The sequence below is a fragment of the Saimiri boliviensis genome, chromosome 17, assembly GCF_048565385.1.
Source record: "Saimiri boliviensis isolate mSaiBol1 chromosome 17, mSaiBol1.pri, whole genome shotgun sequence".
In the NCBI taxonomy this organism is placed as follows: Eukaryota; Metazoa; Chordata; class Mammalia; order Primates; family Cebidae; genus Saimiri; species Saimiri boliviensis.
The window spans coordinates 47,563,127-47,578,431 of NC_133465.1; the positions used below are offsets into that span (position 1 = coordinate 47,563,127).

General features: G+C 56.7%; 3 protein-coding genes across 5 annotated transcripts in view; 1 reads left to right on the top strand and 2 right to left on the bottom strand.

Moving 5' to 3' along the window:
• Positions 1-230: 230 nt before the first annotated feature.
• On the bottom strand, positions 231-8,074 carry KAT2A (lysine acetyltransferase 2A). Of its 2 annotated transcripts, none has more exons than XM_003942766.4 (18): positions 7,666-8,074; positions 7,406-7,529; positions 6,926-7,071; positions 6,738-6,827; positions 6,258-6,439; positions 5,953-6,144; positions 5,007-5,113; positions 4,686-4,796; positions 4,455-4,591; positions 4,161-4,369; positions 3,815-3,941; positions 2,566-2,676; positions 2,009-2,152; positions 1,623-1,737; positions 1,485-1,521; positions 1,341-1,404; positions 1,122-1,206; positions 231-964 (listed from the first exon to the last, which is right to left on the bottom strand). In XM_003942766.4, exons 1-18 carry the CDS (start codon positions 8,002-8,004, stop codon positions 771-773), a joined length of 2,514 nt encoding a protein of 837 aa, XP_003942815.1. In that variant the 5' UTR covers positions 8,005-8,074; the 3' UTR covers positions 231-770. The 2 variants fall into 2 exon arrangements, with proteins under 2 accessions (XP_003942815.1, XP_074244825.1); XM_074388724.1 differs by having other exon boundaries at positions 1,122-1,236.
• Positions 8,003-10,014, top strand: HSPB9 (heat shock protein family B (small) member 9). Its single transcript, XM_039476251.1, has 2 exons — positions 8,003-8,072; positions 9,431-10,014. Exons 1-2 carry the CDS (start codon positions 8,003-8,005, stop codon positions 9,991-9,993), a joined length of 633 nt encoding a protein of 210 aa, XP_039332185.1. The 3' UTR covers positions 9,994-10,014.
• Positions 10,015-11,428: 1,414 nt separating this feature from the next.
• RAB5C (RAB5C, member RAS oncogene family) overlaps positions 11,429-15,305 on the bottom strand; it is a 31,735-nt gene continuing 27,858 nt past the window's right edge. For both annotated transcript variants that reach the window (XM_003942767.4, XM_074388725.1), the window contains 4 exons: positions 14,561-14,712; positions 14,177-14,299; positions 12,844-12,937; positions 11,429-12,321 (listed from right to left, as the gene is read on the bottom strand). In XM_003942767.4, the coding sequence (XP_003942816.1) occupies positions 12,206-12,321; positions 12,844-12,937; positions 14,177-14,299; positions 14,561-14,712 (485 nt within the window). In that variant the 3' untranslated portion in view covers positions 11,429-12,205. The remainder of the gene's footprint in view (positions 12,322-12,843; positions 12,938-14,176; positions 14,300-14,560; positions 14,713-15,305) is intronic.

The following is a 15,305-nucleotide window of genomic DNA, read 5'->3' on the forward strand; positions in this document are numbered from 1 at the left end:
ACTGACCACCAATGAAAGAGGTGCCCCTTCCTGAAGTGTGGCGGGGGGCCAGATAAATGGCCTCAGGGGGCCGCATGCGGCCCGCGCGGCCGTAGTTTGGGGACGCCTGCCCTAGGATCACAGGACCAGGCCTGAGGCTTGCTGGGGAGGGCAGCTTCCAGCTTGTAAGAGATCACTGAGGGCAAAGGCCAGCCTGCTAAGGCTGGGAGTACACCGAAGAAACAATCACACACAGAAATAAAAAGAGCTTTATTGTTCCCTCTGAGGGATTAATGCCAGGGAGTGAATGGTCCCCATACCCTCCTGCCCTGGGGGAGGCTGACAGAACAGTACCGGGCAAGGCATGGCCCCTCCAGTCCGAGCTGGACTTCCAGCCCCTGCAGCCATCCCTCAAGCTAAAATGAGCAGTCCTGGTCCTCAGGGAAACAGCCACCCGGGCCAGGCCCAGGACGCCAAGCCTTCACAGCTCTTAGGGAACAGGTCTGGGGGCCACCAAGGTTGGGCAAGGTCCATCCCTGGCCAACAGCCGCTCTAGAGGAGCTGGGCCCAGACCCAGGAGACCGCTCACACACACAGTAACGGCTAGGACAGAGCTGCAGGCCTGGGGGTGCCCGAAGGTCCAGAGAGGGCTGCAGGATCGGGGCCGGAGGGTCCCTGGCTGGAGTGTCGCAAGCTGAGTTGTGTCCGTGGGGCCAGGGCACCCCCTAAGGATCAGATCAGAATCCGAGGTGGAGATGTTCCAGGTCACGGCTGCGGCCCAGAGCTGGGGCCTACTTGTCAATGAGCCCCCCCTCCTTGAGCTTGAAGTAGAAGAACTTCTCCAGGGCACTGGCACAGCGGCAGTACTCGCTGTCGGGGGGGTTGTACTCGCGGCAGTTGGCGATGACCCGCTGCAGGTCGGCCACAAAGAGCTTCCGGGTCACGTAGTAGCGGCTTCGCAGACGTTCAGTCATGGTCTTCAGGTCTGGGGCAGCAGGAGACGGAGCACAGCTTTAAGAGGCTGAGGGCTGTGGCAGGGCTGTCCGCCGGGGTGGGCCCCGTGGGGCTGCAGGGTGCAGTGAGGACAGGAGCAGGGGTGGGGACAGAAGAGGAGGGCAGGGGATGGAAGGCACGGTCCTCACCAATGGGGAAGCGGATGACCTCGTAGTAGTCAGGGGCCTCCGACTTCTTCACAGGCTCCATGAAGGGCCAGGCACTGGGGTGCGACTGGAGAGAAGAGCCCAGCTGGGGACAGCCCTGCTGCACCCACGCCAGCCTGAGACCACCAGCCACCCCACACTGCATCAAGAGGCCACGGCCATTGGTGCAGGGGCCCTGGAAAGGAAACCCGCTCTCCTCACCTTGATTTGGGCCAGCAGGTTTTTGAGGGTTGTGTAGAGCTGGTCGGGGTCCTTCAGCTCCTTCCTGGGGCAAGAGACACCAAGTCTGAGACTCCAAGTCCCTCTGGCCCACCCCCAACCCAGCTCTCTTGACAAAACACTCACCCCTTCTCCTTCCCCAATGGCTTCCAGCCCGTCTCTCCTGCAAAGTGGGGAGCAGGAGAACGTCCCTGAGAATGCCAGTCCACACCCCAAGCAGCGTGCCCCCCCAACCCCTACCCCGCAACCCAGACCCCTGCTTACGAATGCCGGGGACGCTCTCCACAGGGATCTGCCTCACGCCTTCCTTGAAGCAGCTGAGCCCCGGGTAGACCTTGCGGATCTGGGCCTGTTTGCGTTCAATCAGCTTCTTGATGATCTGAGGGGAGGAAGGGTCTGAGGGGCAACTCCAGCCCCAGCAACGGCCCCTCCAGGGGCCATTGTCGGAGCCAGCTGCACCCACCTGGCTGCACCACCACCTAATCCAGCACCTTCTCTCGTTACTTCCCCAAAGGAGGCAGAGGAAGAACCAAGCTCCAGCCTGTGCCCTCCTCACTCACACACACGCATGCACACGTGGTATAGGTCTACACACGTGCGCTGGCCCTCCGCAGGCACATTCATGAAAATCCCACAGACGCGCACACCACCTCTTTCTGCTTCTTGATGATGTGGGACAGCTCCGTGTAGGGGATTCGGGGATTCAGCTCACACTCCATCAGTGTCGCTCCCTCGTAGTCCTTAATGTAGCCCAGGTAGCGGCTCTTGGGCACCTTGATGTCTTTGGAGAAGCCCTGGGGAATGGATGGTCACGACCCAGTCCATCTGTAAGTATTTCCCACCTTCTGCCGTCCCTTCCCTGGGAGCATCAGTGGTGCTTGCCATGTGCCGCCGCCCGATCCTGAACCTCCCCCTGGGGCACCGTGAGGCTTCACACTGTCCCTGGAAAGGTCCCAGGTCATCGCCCGCTCCCAACTCATCCCCAAGAGCCCCCCGGTTCCTCCAGCCTGCTCTACGGGCCCCACAGGCCCCTGTTCTCTCCTGGGGCAGCAGCAGCAGCAGCAGCAGGGGAAGGAAGGAAGGCAGGCATGGAGACTTCCCTGGCAGGTGTCAGGTGAGACGGGACGCAAAGAGACTCCTACTCCATCAGACAGAACGATCCCAGGATCTAGGCAAAGGACGGGTGTGGGGCGAGGCCACAGGTCACCTGCTTTTTGAAGTAGCCGATGGCGTACTCGTCAGCATAGGTGAGGAAGTAGAGGATGTTGTGCTTGATGTGATACTCCTTCAGGTGGTTCATCAGGTGGGTCCCATAACCCTGCGGGGGAGGGCAGCAGGACTCACCAGGAGCAGAGGCTGGGCCTGGTGCTGGAGAGGTCTCAGAGCCCACAGCGGACAGGGCAGATTGGAAAGGAGGTAGGGAGAGCGAGAGCATCCAGGCACGAGGAAGAGCAGCTGGCAGAGGAAGGAGAGTTTATGGGGAGAAAGGGAAAGCTGCGGGCTAAGCTGACTCTGGGTCAGGTGCAGTACTTGCTGTTTTACAGACCGATTCGCAAACTAACCCCAGAGGCGAGTATTACCACCTCTGTTTTATAGAAGAGAAAACGGAAACTCAGCTACCTTAAGTAATGTGTTGACGGTCAGGCTGCCAGCCATGGCCCACACACAACACGGGCCACTGATTCCCAGTCCTTGGGCCTCAGAGTTGGGGGAAAAGGGAGAGGGAATCACCAGCGGCAGGGGCAGGAGCAATGCCTCCCACAGATCAGGGCCAACGATGCACCATGCAGCTCTGGGGTAGGTGACACACAGAACCAGAGAGAGACCCTGCGAGTGGGTCTGTTGTGACAAAGGCCAGAAGCCAATACTATCGGCACAGGGCTACTGTAATAATTATTAGCTCAGCTGGGAGCAGTGGCTCCCGCCTCTAATCCCAGCACTTTGGGAGGCCAAGGCAGGAGAATCACAAGGTCAGGAGTTGAAGACCAGCCTGAGCAACGTGGCGAAACCCAGTCTCTACCAAAAATCCAAAAATTAGCCAGGTGTAGTGGTGCACGCCTGTCGTCCCAGCTACTTGGGAGGCCGAGGCAGGAGGATCACTTGAGCCTGGGAAGCAGAGGCTTCAGTGAGCCATGATCTGCATTCTGGCCTGGGTGACAGAGACTATGTCTCAAAAAATAAGAATAAATAAAATAATGCATTCCCCCATGTATGTAAATGTTCTTGTGATGAAGAAAACCCACGTCTACAGGTGCACCGAAGTGCGGCTGCTGCTCGGGCTCCGTTTGGGAACAGGTGGTTTCCTAATCCAGTTATTAAAGTACGGCTGCCACCTTGTGGGGATGTGAGGAACTGGCCGCTTAACTAGGAGAGGAGCAGGGGCTGCTGCACCCCACACATCCTGCTGCTCAGAAGCCGGCCGTAGGATGGGGCTGGGGCCAGGGAGCTGCGCTCACCTTGACCTGCTCATTCGAGGTGACCGCACAGAAGACAATCTCGGTGAAGCCCTGGGTGGGAAACATGCGGAAGCAGATGCCGCCGATAACCCGCCCGTCCTTGATCAAGGCCAGAGTCTTGTGCTTCCTAAGAGAGAGGGAGGCACACCACAGTCCCTGCCTGTCCCCTTCAGAGCCCTGGAAGTCTGAGCTGTAGTCAGGGTTGGACAGTGAGAAGTAAGAATGCTCCAAGGTTGAACCTCACAAGTGGGGAGAAGGGGATCCCCAATTTTGAGGCGTGAGGAGGTGGAAGAGGAGGGGCTCCCAGGTGTGTTGCCCTGGGGGAGGGGCTCTGCGGGGGACGCACGGGTCAAAGACGAGGCGGGCGATGTACTCCTTGGGCATGCGAGGCAGCTGGTGGGAAAAGACATTCTGCAGCCCCACGAGCCACAGCAACACCCGCCGGTTGGCCTTGGGCGTCAGCGAGTTGCCGATGACGTGGAACTCGATGATGCCTCGACGCTCCTCCAGGCGGGCTGTCTCATCCCGGGCTGCATTGGCTGACAGCAGGCTCGTCTAGGCAGAGAGGAGGGGCAGTGGGCCAGGGTCTCAGGTTGGTGGGGGGGGGTCCCCCAGCTGGTCAGCAGGTCGGGCTGCCCACCTCAGGCCCCAGCATGGCAGCAGGGTCGGTGATGGTCAGCATAACCTCGTTGACCAGCTCCATGGGGATGTCGCCCATCACGCGGAGGCGCTTGGCATCCTCCAGGGTCAGGTTCTCCGGGAGCTTCCTCTTCTCGCCTATGGAGGAGGTAGGCAAGGTTGTCCAGGAACAGTAAAAAACGTTTGGGGGAGGGGTGAATGAGGGTCAGAGGTCAGGGGTTGAATATCCCACCTGGCATAGGCTCGGCCCCTGTGGAATCCAGACTCAGGGAGCTGTTGCTGCCCCCACCCATGCTGGGGCTGAAGATGGGAGTACTGGGAACAACCGCTGCACTGACTGTAGCTGAAGAGAGAGAGGGGGGTGGCGAGAGAGGGGTAGGGGAGAGAGAAACAGACAGACAGACAGACATAGATCAGGGACAGGGGGTTGCAGCTGTTGGCAGGTCCCTCAATGGGATCCAGACCCTCCAGCTCAGCTGAGCCCTCTTCCACCCAGGAGGCTTAGCTCAGCCAGGGAGGCCAGAGACCCTACGGAGCCTACCATGGCACATACCTGGCCGGGGCACCAGCTGTGTCCCCTCTGAGGGTGGCATGGTGAAGCCTGACTCCCAGATTGGAGAGTTTGCCCCATAGATCTCCTCCTCCAGCATGGACAGGAATCTGTAGGGCGGACACAGTCTGTCCCACAACTCTATCCTACAACCGTGCAGCCTGGGCCAGGCAGCAGAGGGACTGGAGGCTGGTCAGAGACAGACCCTGCTCTTAGGGAACTGCGGGCCTCAAAGAGGAGACAGCCCCTGCCTTCTGGGAGCCTCCAATTGCAGGTAAGAGGACAGGACACATCCAGGACAGAGATCAAAGAGGCTCAGTTTCGCCATGCTGGGCAGCACAAGGAGACAGGTCGGAGCTGATGTCATCCTGTGCTGTGTGGCCAGGCAGGACACCTTGTCACCGTGAGTCCCCTCACTGCCCTCAGGATCAAAATGGGCTCAGACTCCACCCCACCTTGCCATTTTTTGTTCCCACCTGGTGGCAGGGGGCACTAGAGAGCCAGGATTAGTCAGTAAGGCTTTTTGAACAGGGGAGTTAGGACCCAGATTTTAAAAGGTGTGGCCAAACAGAAGAACACAGTACAGAAAAGACCAGAACAGGAGTGGAAATGGGTTTCACTTCAAGCGTAAGCTCTGCTTTCTTGGAGAGCTGTGCAGGGAAGGAGTCTGAGGCTGTGTCCAGGCCCCCATGGGAAATAATTAGTAACGTCTACCGGGGCGTGGGGTGAGGGGGGCAGCGTTAGCTCGGGCCATGTACCTGCCATCCCCAGACTAGTACTAGCAAGTTGCTTCTGGGCCATGGGCAAGTCTGCCAGGTAGACGCCCAGATCCCAGAAGGCCCATGGAGGGAGAGGAGGGACCAATCCAGGAAGCCTTCCTGGAAAAAAGGGGACAACAGGGAGGAAGTGAACTTGGTGCCAAATCCTGACAGGCCAGAAGGAGCCTTACTTGGGGAAGTGAGTGAGGATGAGGGTCCTCTTCTCCGGCACCAATTTGTCCTTCTCCACTCGGAACTTTTCCAGCAGCTGCCGGCGGGTGACAGTGAAAATGGACCGGAGAAGGCTTCGCCCAAAGACATGAGTGGTTTCATAGCGAGGCAGGCTGTCGCAGCTCTGGGGCACGTGGCAGTAACAGAGCCATCTAGAGTAGGGGGCAGAGGAGAAACAGGTGAGGGCGGAAACCACCGAACCCAGGCTGAGCCTGCAAGGGGGAGCCCGCAAGCCTGCCCCGGCGCTGCCCCCAGCTGAGCCTACCTGGTGTAATTGACCTTATAGGTAGCCACGTCCTCAGCCTGAGACCGCTGCCGAAACTGGGCAGGTGTCTCAAGCTTCCAGTAGTTAAGGCAGAGCAAGAACATCTTTGAGAGCTCAAACATCGTCTGCCGCTCCCGGGGAGCCAGGTGACTAAACTTGTACTGCACAAAGTTCAGCACACCCTGAGAAGGGGTGGTGGGTGGGGATAAAACCAGGAATGAGGTGTGAGCAGCCTGCAGGGCCTTCTTAAGACAAAAGAAGATGCTTCCTGAGGCCAGGGACAAGGGTCTCCCCTCTCTCTCAGGTGCTCTCTATAGAGAAGCTCTGCCCCCTCCCTACCGCACCGAGGTTAGCAAAAAACACCCTCCCTTCTCTGAACCTCCCCCATGTTCTCAGCTTGAGGATGGAGAACACAGGCTCCCCACTCCTCCAAGCTGTCCCCAATTCTCCTACCACCGATCTCCAATTCCCCTATCCCACCTGCTCAATATTAGGTTTCTCAAATGGTGGGCTGCCCAGGGACCCCTCCACCACGGGCCGGGTCATCTGCAGGATGCATTTCCGCAGGAGCTGGAGAGAAGAGGAAGGGGAGCGGGGCAGAGCTACAGACAACCCCTCAAGGCCCCACCTCCTTCACCCACTCACACCCTCCTTAGGTGGAAACTCACCTTGAAGAGGTAGAAATAGACCTGCTTGGTGTCTGTGTCCTCCTCCTTGTGAACAGACATGAAGAGATTCTCCACGTCTACCACCATCCCCAGCAGTCGGTTTATCTCATCCTCCGACACATTCTCCAAGTGGGATACGTGGTCAGCTGCAAGACAGGTGGCAGAGTTGGGAAAAACTGATAGAAGAGAGCAACAAGGTTTCTTGCCCCTCTTCACAGCCAACCAAGACACACACTCTGTCCTTCCAACCAGTGTGACCAACAGTGAGACTGACTGCTCCGATATCAACCGTTGGGTTGCCCGGCCCTGTTCTGTGCTGAGATTTCCTTTCTCCTTTCTTGATGCATGCCCACCCCCAACCCAATCCCTCCTTAGGAAGCATCTTTGATTTTTTCAGAGATGAGGCTTTGTGGGACTTGTCACCCTGTCCAAGCAGGACCCTGCACCTGCCCCCAGCTCCAAGGGCGCTGCCTGCCTTACCCAAGGGGTGCTCACAACTGCGGCACAGCTCACTCAGGTTGGCAGCTGGCTGTTGCAGATCCATGCGGGGTGCAGTGGGGGGCTTGGGGTTTTTCCAGCCATTACACTTACAGGTTTCATTGGCCTGGAGGCGGAAGGATCAGTCAGTGACCTATACCTCTGGGGCAAGAGCCGTTCCGCAGCCAGAGCTTTAACCCCATTCCCACCCGAGCCCAGGGATGCCCCAAGCCCCGCCCCTTCACCCCAGGCCCCGCCCCCACCTTGCAAGCCGAGAAGACCCCTAGCTTCTCTAGCTTCTTGGCGCGCGGCAGCCCCCGGACTTGCGCCTTCCTCTGGCTAGCGCGCTGCTGCTGGCTCAGGCCAGGTCGAGCCGGATCCCCCCCGCTCCCGGCCCCCCCACTTCCTACCCCGGGCCCCCCAGTCCCTGTGCTCCCGGCTGGGGCTGCAGCTGGGGCAGGGGCTGGTGCCGGAGTGGGAGTCGGAGTCGGGGCTGAAGCCGGGCTGGGTGCAGGAGTCGGAGTTGGGGCAGGGGCTGGGGACTGAAGGGGCCGGGGCTGCGCAGCCAGGGCCGGGGTCGGGGCCTGGGAAGGTTCCGCCATGGCCTCCCCCGCAGCGGAGAGCGGCGCCGCGCTCCCAGCCCTAGGGCCGCATGGGCAACCGGCGCTCAGTACGCAAGCGTCGCTGCGCGGCGCACGACGGGAGTTGTAGTCTTCCCGCTCTGTTCCCCCACTACCTTTAGCTTCCAGACTTTTCTGTCCTGTCTCTTGGTCCCTGACAGTCAAGTGAGGCCTGAGCGAAAGCCCCACATTGACGCCTCTTCCCTTCTAATCTCTTAGAAAGGCGTCTGGGCGAGTCACGATGGCTGTTCTCTTGGGGACAAGGAGTCTTGGGAGAATCGTGGGATCTGCCTCTTCCCCGAGCCTCTCTACCACTTAACCCTCTCCCCAACTCCTGCACAGGCCCTGCCCCATGCGGCTCCGGACACGGAATTGCAGCTGCGATAGAGATGAGAGGTAGCAACAGTTCTGCAGCAGTGTGGTGGTGACTTGGGTATGTTCTCTTCCTGACATTCACCTGCATCCTTTCGTGTGCTTTTCTGTATGTTTGTATTTAATAGTATCACTCAACAAAGGGAGTTTATCAGGCCAGGTGGCTGGCTGACGCAGGAGGACCGCTTGAGCCCAGGAGTTCGAGACCAGGCTGGGCAACGTAGGGAGACCCTCATCTCTACAAAAAATAAAAAAAATAAAATAAAGTTTATAGGCTGGGTGAGGTGGCTCACGCCTGTAATCCCAGCACTTTGGGAGGCCGAGATCGGAGGATCGCTTGAGCCTAGTAGTTCGAGATTAACCTGGGTAACATAACGAGACCCCTGTCTCTTAAAGTTTATCAAATAACAGCACCAGAGCCATAGCTGTGGTGACGATGGTCACCAAGGCTACTGAGGTGGAGGGTCAGGCAGAGGAGAGCTAGGTCTTTGTGCACTGGGAGCTGCTCTCCTGAAGCCCCAACTGTGTCTTAATCTTTGTGGACCCAGAACCCAGCTTGCCGCACAGGAAGCCCCGGGAGCAGATTTAAGGCAGCCGGAGAGACCAGTCTGCCTCCTCGTCCCACGGGTCGCGTGGAGTTGTGGATGGTCAGGGAGAGGCAGGGTGGATGACCCGGGAAGGCCGCCCTCCCCTGGCTCTATCTGGGAACAATCCTTGCCCCAGGTCTGGTCCTTAGGAGGCAAGACAGCGCCCTTCCAGCTAGCCAGCAGATCAGTCTGCTGCTGACTGCGGCGGGGTCCGGCTCCCTTGGATCTGGCCTGGTTGTGGATCCAGTTCCTTCACAGCCCCAGACCCACTGACGAGTTGGGGAAAGGCGGAGAAAGGATCAGGGTCTGGGATGAGAGCAGCTGCCTGGTGCTGGCAGTCTTGCTCTTGGTGGTAAGATGGGCGTGGCTGACCTCGAACTCCGCCTGCTTTTGCAGAAGTGAAGGAAGAGGGGAACCGAGCGGAGCCGAGCTCAGCTAGGCCGTGCGAGGTCCCTCCCCTCCTGGGGTCCTCGTGCCTAGCTCTGCGCTTCGGAGCCTCGAGCTCTTGGACAGCAGTTGGTTGCTCACTCGGATACAGAGGGTCGGTAAAACTTTCTCCGAGAGCCGGGTGCCATCCCAGTGTCCCAGCGTGGCCCTCGCTGAACGAAACCAGGCAGCCACACTGCCGGTGCGGCTGCTCAAGGACAGCCCGGCAGCTCACGAGGACAATGATCATGCTAGAGACAGTTTCCAAATGAAGATGGATGCCCGTGGCTTTGCCCCGGAGGAGCTGGTGGTGCAGGTGGATGGCCAATGGCTCATGGTGACCGGACAGCGGCAAATGGAGGGCAGTGACCCAGAAAGGGGCAGTTACAGCATGTCACAGAAGATGCACCGGAAAACGCGACTCCCATCCAACCTGAATCCCACCGCCATGACCTGCTGCCTGACCCCCTCCGGCCAGCTGTGGGTCAGAGGCCAGTGTGGGGCACTGGCTCTCCCTGAAGACCAAACAGGACCGTCCCTGAAACTCGGCAGCCTCAGCTCTAAGGCTTCCAAGCTGACCCAGTAAACAATAACCCTGTGTGCAGCAGCCTGGGTGTCCGTTGTCTTTCCTGGGAATGGGGTGAGAGGTAGGAGTGGAGGCACAGGAGGCAGGAAAGGCACCTCAAAGTGGTGGTCTACCAAGAATCAGGCCTCTGCGGGTGGTCCACTTGAGGCCAGGAGATGGAGACCAGCCTGGCCAACATGGTGAAAGCCCGTCTCTACTAAAAACACAAAATTAGGCATGGTGGTGTGTGCCTGTAATCCCAGCTACCAGAAACTGAAGCAAGAAAATTGCTTGACAGGAGGCTGAGGCAGGAGAATTGCTTGAACCCAGGAGGCGGAGGTTGCGGTGAGCCGAGATCGCACCATTGCACTCCAGCCTGGGTAACAAGAGCGAAACTCTGTCTCAAAAAAAAAAAAAAAAAAAGAAAAGAAAAGAAAATTGCTTGAATCTGGGAGGCGGAGGGAGATTACAGTGAGCCAAGATGCTGCCACTGCACTCCAGCCTGAGCCAGTAGGACTCGATCTCAAAAAATAAAAGGCCGGGTGCAGTGGCTCATGCCTGTAATCCCAGCACTTTGGGAGGCCAAGGCGGGTGGATCACTTGAGGCCAGGAGTTTGAGACCAGCCTGGCCAACATGGTAAAACCCCACTCTACTAAAAATGCAAAAATTAGCTGGGCATGGTGGTAGGCACCTGTAATCCCAGCTACTCGAAAGCCTAAGGCAGGAGAATGGCTTGAACCCAGGAGGCGGAGGCTGTAGTGAGCTGAGATGGCCCCACTGCACTCCAGCTTAGGTAACAGAGACTCCGTCTCACCAACACGGAGAAATTGGAGAGGAGTGTGGCCCTAGCTGAGCAGGAGCTCCAGCAGGGAGCAGCAGAGAGCTGAGTGTCCAGACCTGATTCCAGAATCAGTAGAGAGCTGGGTTGGGGCAACTTGGATCTGGTGTTGGGGGTGCTGTGGACAGAGGTGGTGAGGAAAGCCAGGGGCTGCAGCGATTCCTTCCTCTTCAGGAAGAGAGTGAGAGGATTCAGACCCTCACAGGCTTGGTAAAGACCAACCAAAACACCCAAAGAGATTGCTTCTGGTGTTTCAGAGACTACTGATCAAATCCAGACCGCACGTTACCCCAGCATGATCTGGTAGGTAGTGGAGGGGGAGGGAGTGGTAGAGAAGTGAACACAGGCCCTGAAACTTCAAGCTTGGTCAGCCCAGGTCAGTTTTACCCTACCCCTACCCCATCGGAGCCGCGAACAGTTAAGAGCCTCTTTCTCTTGGTCACCATGACCACCAGCATTCCCTCACATTTGAGGGGAAGCTTTTGTTTAACCAGATTCAGTGGTTCATTTTAAATCAACTTCAAGTAAACTAGAGAGGGCATGGTCTGATAAACTCTGCCAGAGAAAGACAAGGAAGACAAGTGTGAGGTCGATCGGCTGACTATATTGACAAGATACTGATTGGTTACATGTCGAAGAAAACATACAATACAAAATACAGAAAAAGTTGGTTCCGTCCCCTCCCACTCCCCCCCTTACCCACCCACCCCCAAATACTCATCATCGTGATTTGGTCAGAACAGGGCTCAGAGCCAGAGGTCGGGGTGACCGAGAGTGGAGGGGCTGTGGGAAATGGGTTTGTGGCTGTCACAATAATGCTGTGATAATGCTGTGCTTCCCCAGCAGGGAGGTGGGGGCAGGGAGGGGGCTGCAGCTTGATGACAGCCAGCTGAGGGAAGAGCTGCCACTCCCTTCCCAAGCCCTTTCCCAACCAAGGTCTGCCCCACCGCCCAAACCCAAGACCGCTCCGAACAGGATGAGGATGTGGATGCTCTTGCTGGGTCCGCTGTTCCGCAGGAAGGAAAGAAAGTGTAGCTGCTCTGACTCCGCTGTCCCCATATACAAGGGTGGCGGCGGGGGGACAGGAGCATGTGGCTACTCCCAGCAAGGGAAAGTGAGAGAGCAGTAGAAAGGGGAGGAAGTGGGAAGAGCAGAAGATCATATATATTAAAAAAGTGACTTAAGACTTAAAATTGAATTAGTATTTGTACAGAAAGGTGCAGGTGGAATATCTCACTCCAGCCTATGATCAAAATTATATGAAGAAATCATGGTGGACCCCTCCCCCCTGCCCCCGAGTGGTGGCCCGAGTCGTTAAGTGCGATTGGTTAGAGTGGATTCCAGTCGGGTCGTTCAGGCGGAGGAGGTGGGGGCAGCGGGCAGGCAAGGGGGGCTCAGTTGCTGCAGCACTGGCTCCGGCTGGCTGGGTTGCTCTCCTGGAGGTCCACACCTCGGTTTCGGCCTGGAGCACCAGCTGCGTTCTGGGGCTCGTTCTTGGGAAGCTTCTTAGCTGTTTGGAAGTGGGGGAAAGTGCATTTGTAGGGGGCACCCCAATAACTCTCCAAGTTCCACTGAAACAGATTCTGGCCTTTGCACCCCATCAGTGATAACTAACATCTACGTGTCAGGTGCCTTCTGAGTGTTTTTAGGAAACGGCAGCAAAGAAAGTTAAAATAACTTGCCCCAAACCACAGAGCTAACGAGTCGTAGAGGCAGGATCTGCAACCCAGGCAAGATGATTCCAGAGCCACACGAGCTAAAAACTCCCAGGAAGTGGGTAAGGGTAGTGATGGCAGGCTCGGAAATGGGTGGCAGGCGACAGGGTCAGAGGTGAAATGTTGAGACTCTGACCCAGGCTTCAGGAACTTATGAGGTGAATAACCAACATCTACAACTGGGAGTCAGGTGAGGATGAAAACAATTTGATCAGAAGGTTAAAAGTGGTGAAGGGACCCCACAGGCCCACTCCAGGACAGCAGACAAGTGATATGCCCTTGGTGTGGCAGAGGGAAGGGGAGGAGAAGCAACTTACCTATTGCCATGAAAATTTCATTCACGTTCATGGCAGTCTTTGCTGATGTCTCCATAAACAGCAAACTATTGTCATCTGCATAGGCTTGTGCTTCCTGATTTGGATGGAGGTGAGAAAGTAAGTGAGAAGAAATGGCAGGGGCCAGGGCCCAGGATAAAAACCTTCCCTGTTCAAGTGTCTCATCATAATAGAGATCAGCTGGACAAACTGATCGGGGCTCACCCGGTCAGGTGCAGCACCCCTCGGCTCACAACCACGGGCAGATGTCTTACTCAGGTTTCCTTAGGTCCACCCTACCTTCCTGCCCTTCAAAATCCCTAGGCTAGGAAATACTTCTAGAAAATTATCCTACAAATACCCTTGCATGTTTGCACAAAAGCACACAAGTATGTGGATGTCTACTGCAGCACTGTTTTCAGTCTTTTTGCAATTATTGGGGACTGGTAAAAAATTATCAAATACAGTATGTATAGCACACTGCCATCCATGTAAAGAAAGGGATTAAAAACTATATGCATATTTCTGGAAGGACAAGAAACTGGGAAAATTACAGGAAGAAAAGTTGAGTTTCTAGGGTTAGCAGAGACTAAAGTACTCCTTTTTTTTTTTTTTTTTTTTTGAGACAGGATCTCACTGTGTTGCCCAGGCTGGAGTGCAGTGGCACAATCACTGCTCACTGCAGCCTCAACGTCCTGGCCTCCAGTGATCCTCCCCACCTCAGCCTCCTGAGTAGCACACCACCATGCCTGACGAACTTTTGTATTTTTCGTAGACACGGTGTCTCACCACATTGCCCATGCTGGTCTTGAACTCGTAAGCTCAAGTAATCCTCCTGCCTCAGCTTCCAGAGTGTTGGGATTACAGGCGTGAGCCACTGCACCTGGTGTTTTTTAGTTTAGTTTTGTTTTTTAAGAAGATGGGGCCTCACTCTTGGCCATGCTGGAGTGCAATGGCGCAATCACTGAAGCCTTAAACTCCTGGGCTTAAGCAATCCTCTTGCCTTAGCCTCCCAAGTAGCTGAGACTATAGGTGTGTGCCACCAAGCCCAGCTAATTTTTAAATCCTTTGTAGAGGCAGAGTCTTACTGTGTCACCTAGGCTGGTCTTGAACTCGTGGCCTCAAGTGATCCTGCTACTTCAGCCTCCCAAGGCACTGGGATTATAGACAGGAGCCATGATGCCCAGTAGGCCCATGCTTGAGGCATGACAGGACAGTAGATGGAAGCTTCCCTGTTGCCTCCTAGCACGGCCCTTCCCAAAGCCCCTGAGCAACCTGGGTGAGGCCAGGGGGAGCTGCTTCCTCCACTCGTTCCCCAAGTCCATTGTCTCCCCACCTGGAATTCCACAGCTCTCTTGCTGGCCAGGTCTGCCTTGTTGCCCGCAAGTGCAATGACGATGTTGGGGCTGGCCTGCCTCTGTAGCTCCTTCACCCAGTTCTTGGCCCGTGCAAATGTATCCTGAGAAGACAGGGACAGAATGTCAAAGGGAGAGAGAAGGCATTCAGCCCAAGGCCACCCACTAGAGACTTGCAAGCTGGCACAGCCAAATTAAGACATTGCCACCTAAAGATTCTGGCACAATGTCCTCAAATAGGAAATCTGCCAACCCTCCAGCCAGCAACAGAAGGTTAAGAGGCCTGAAATCTGGGCTTTGATAACCCAATCCCTGGGACTTGGAGAAGATGAAGGGCAGAGGAAGAAGCAAGGGGAAATGTTTACTGTGTTGGTGATGTCATAGACCACGATGGCAGCCTGGGCCCCCCGGTAGTACATGGGGGCCAGGCTGTGATACCGCTCCTGTCCAGCTGTGTCCCAGATCTCAAACTTGACTGTTGTGTCGTCCAGGCAGACAGTCTGTGTGAGGAAGGCCGCTGAAAGAGAGGAGCGTCCACGGGCAAGAGTGAGTTAGAAGCCACCCCACACATTCCCATGGTTGCTTCTAGGCCCTGGCACTCAGATGCCCACAGCTGAGATGGGCACAGAGAACCCGCAACCCAGGAGCCAAAGCAGGCCTGAGCAGGCTGGTGGAGTTTAGATTTTTATGTATGTGTCTGGGGGACAGGGTCTGCACAGGCTTTACAGACCCAGCCCAGGCAGGGGCAGAAGAAGGGACGCCTGCGTGCATTGAGTTGTCTCAGGAGCACTCTCGGAAGAGGAACGCAGCAGGGGCAGGAGAGGGGATGCCCAGGGGAAGCCTGACTCCAAGCACAGAAGGGTGAGCGCCCTCAGACCTCCTCCTCCTGCCATGCAAGAACAGATCAGCTGGGGACCTCTCCACCCCTCAGTTTGCTCCAGCCCAGCGGTGTCGATGACCTTGGGTTTCCTGAGGACGTTCTCACACACTTAGCTATGCCAGGGAAGTACACACTATTCCACTGCCAGGCTGAGGCTGGGTGGCCAGCTTCCCAACCACCCCTGCCACTTCCAGGCACTCTAGCTAGACACCGCCCCCAGCTCTGACCCA

Excerpts from the sequence above, each read along its gene's own strand:
- KAT2A (XM_074388724.1), bottom strand. The coding sequence starts at position 8,004 with ATGGCGGAACCTTCCCAGGCCCCGACCCCGGCCCTGGCTGCGCAGCCC. Across the intron at positions 7,530-7,665 it reads GGGTCTTCTCGGCTTGCAAG|GCCAATGAAACCTGTAAGTG; the intron begins GTGGGGGCGGGG and ends TTCCGCCTCCAG. Across the intron at positions 4,797-5,006 it reads ACAGCTGGTGCCCCGGCCAG|CTACAGTCAGTGCAGCGGTT; the intron begins GTATGTGCCATG and ends CTCTCTCTTCAG.
- HSPB9 (XM_039476251.1), top strand. The coding sequence starts at position 8,003 with ATGGCCTCCCCCGCAGCGGAGAGCGGCGCCGCGCTCCCAGCCCTAGGG. Across the intron at positions 8,073-9,430 it reads GCATGGGCAACCGGCGCTCA|GTCCCTCCCCTCCTGGGGTC; the intron begins GTACGCAAGCGT and ends AGGCCGTGCGAG.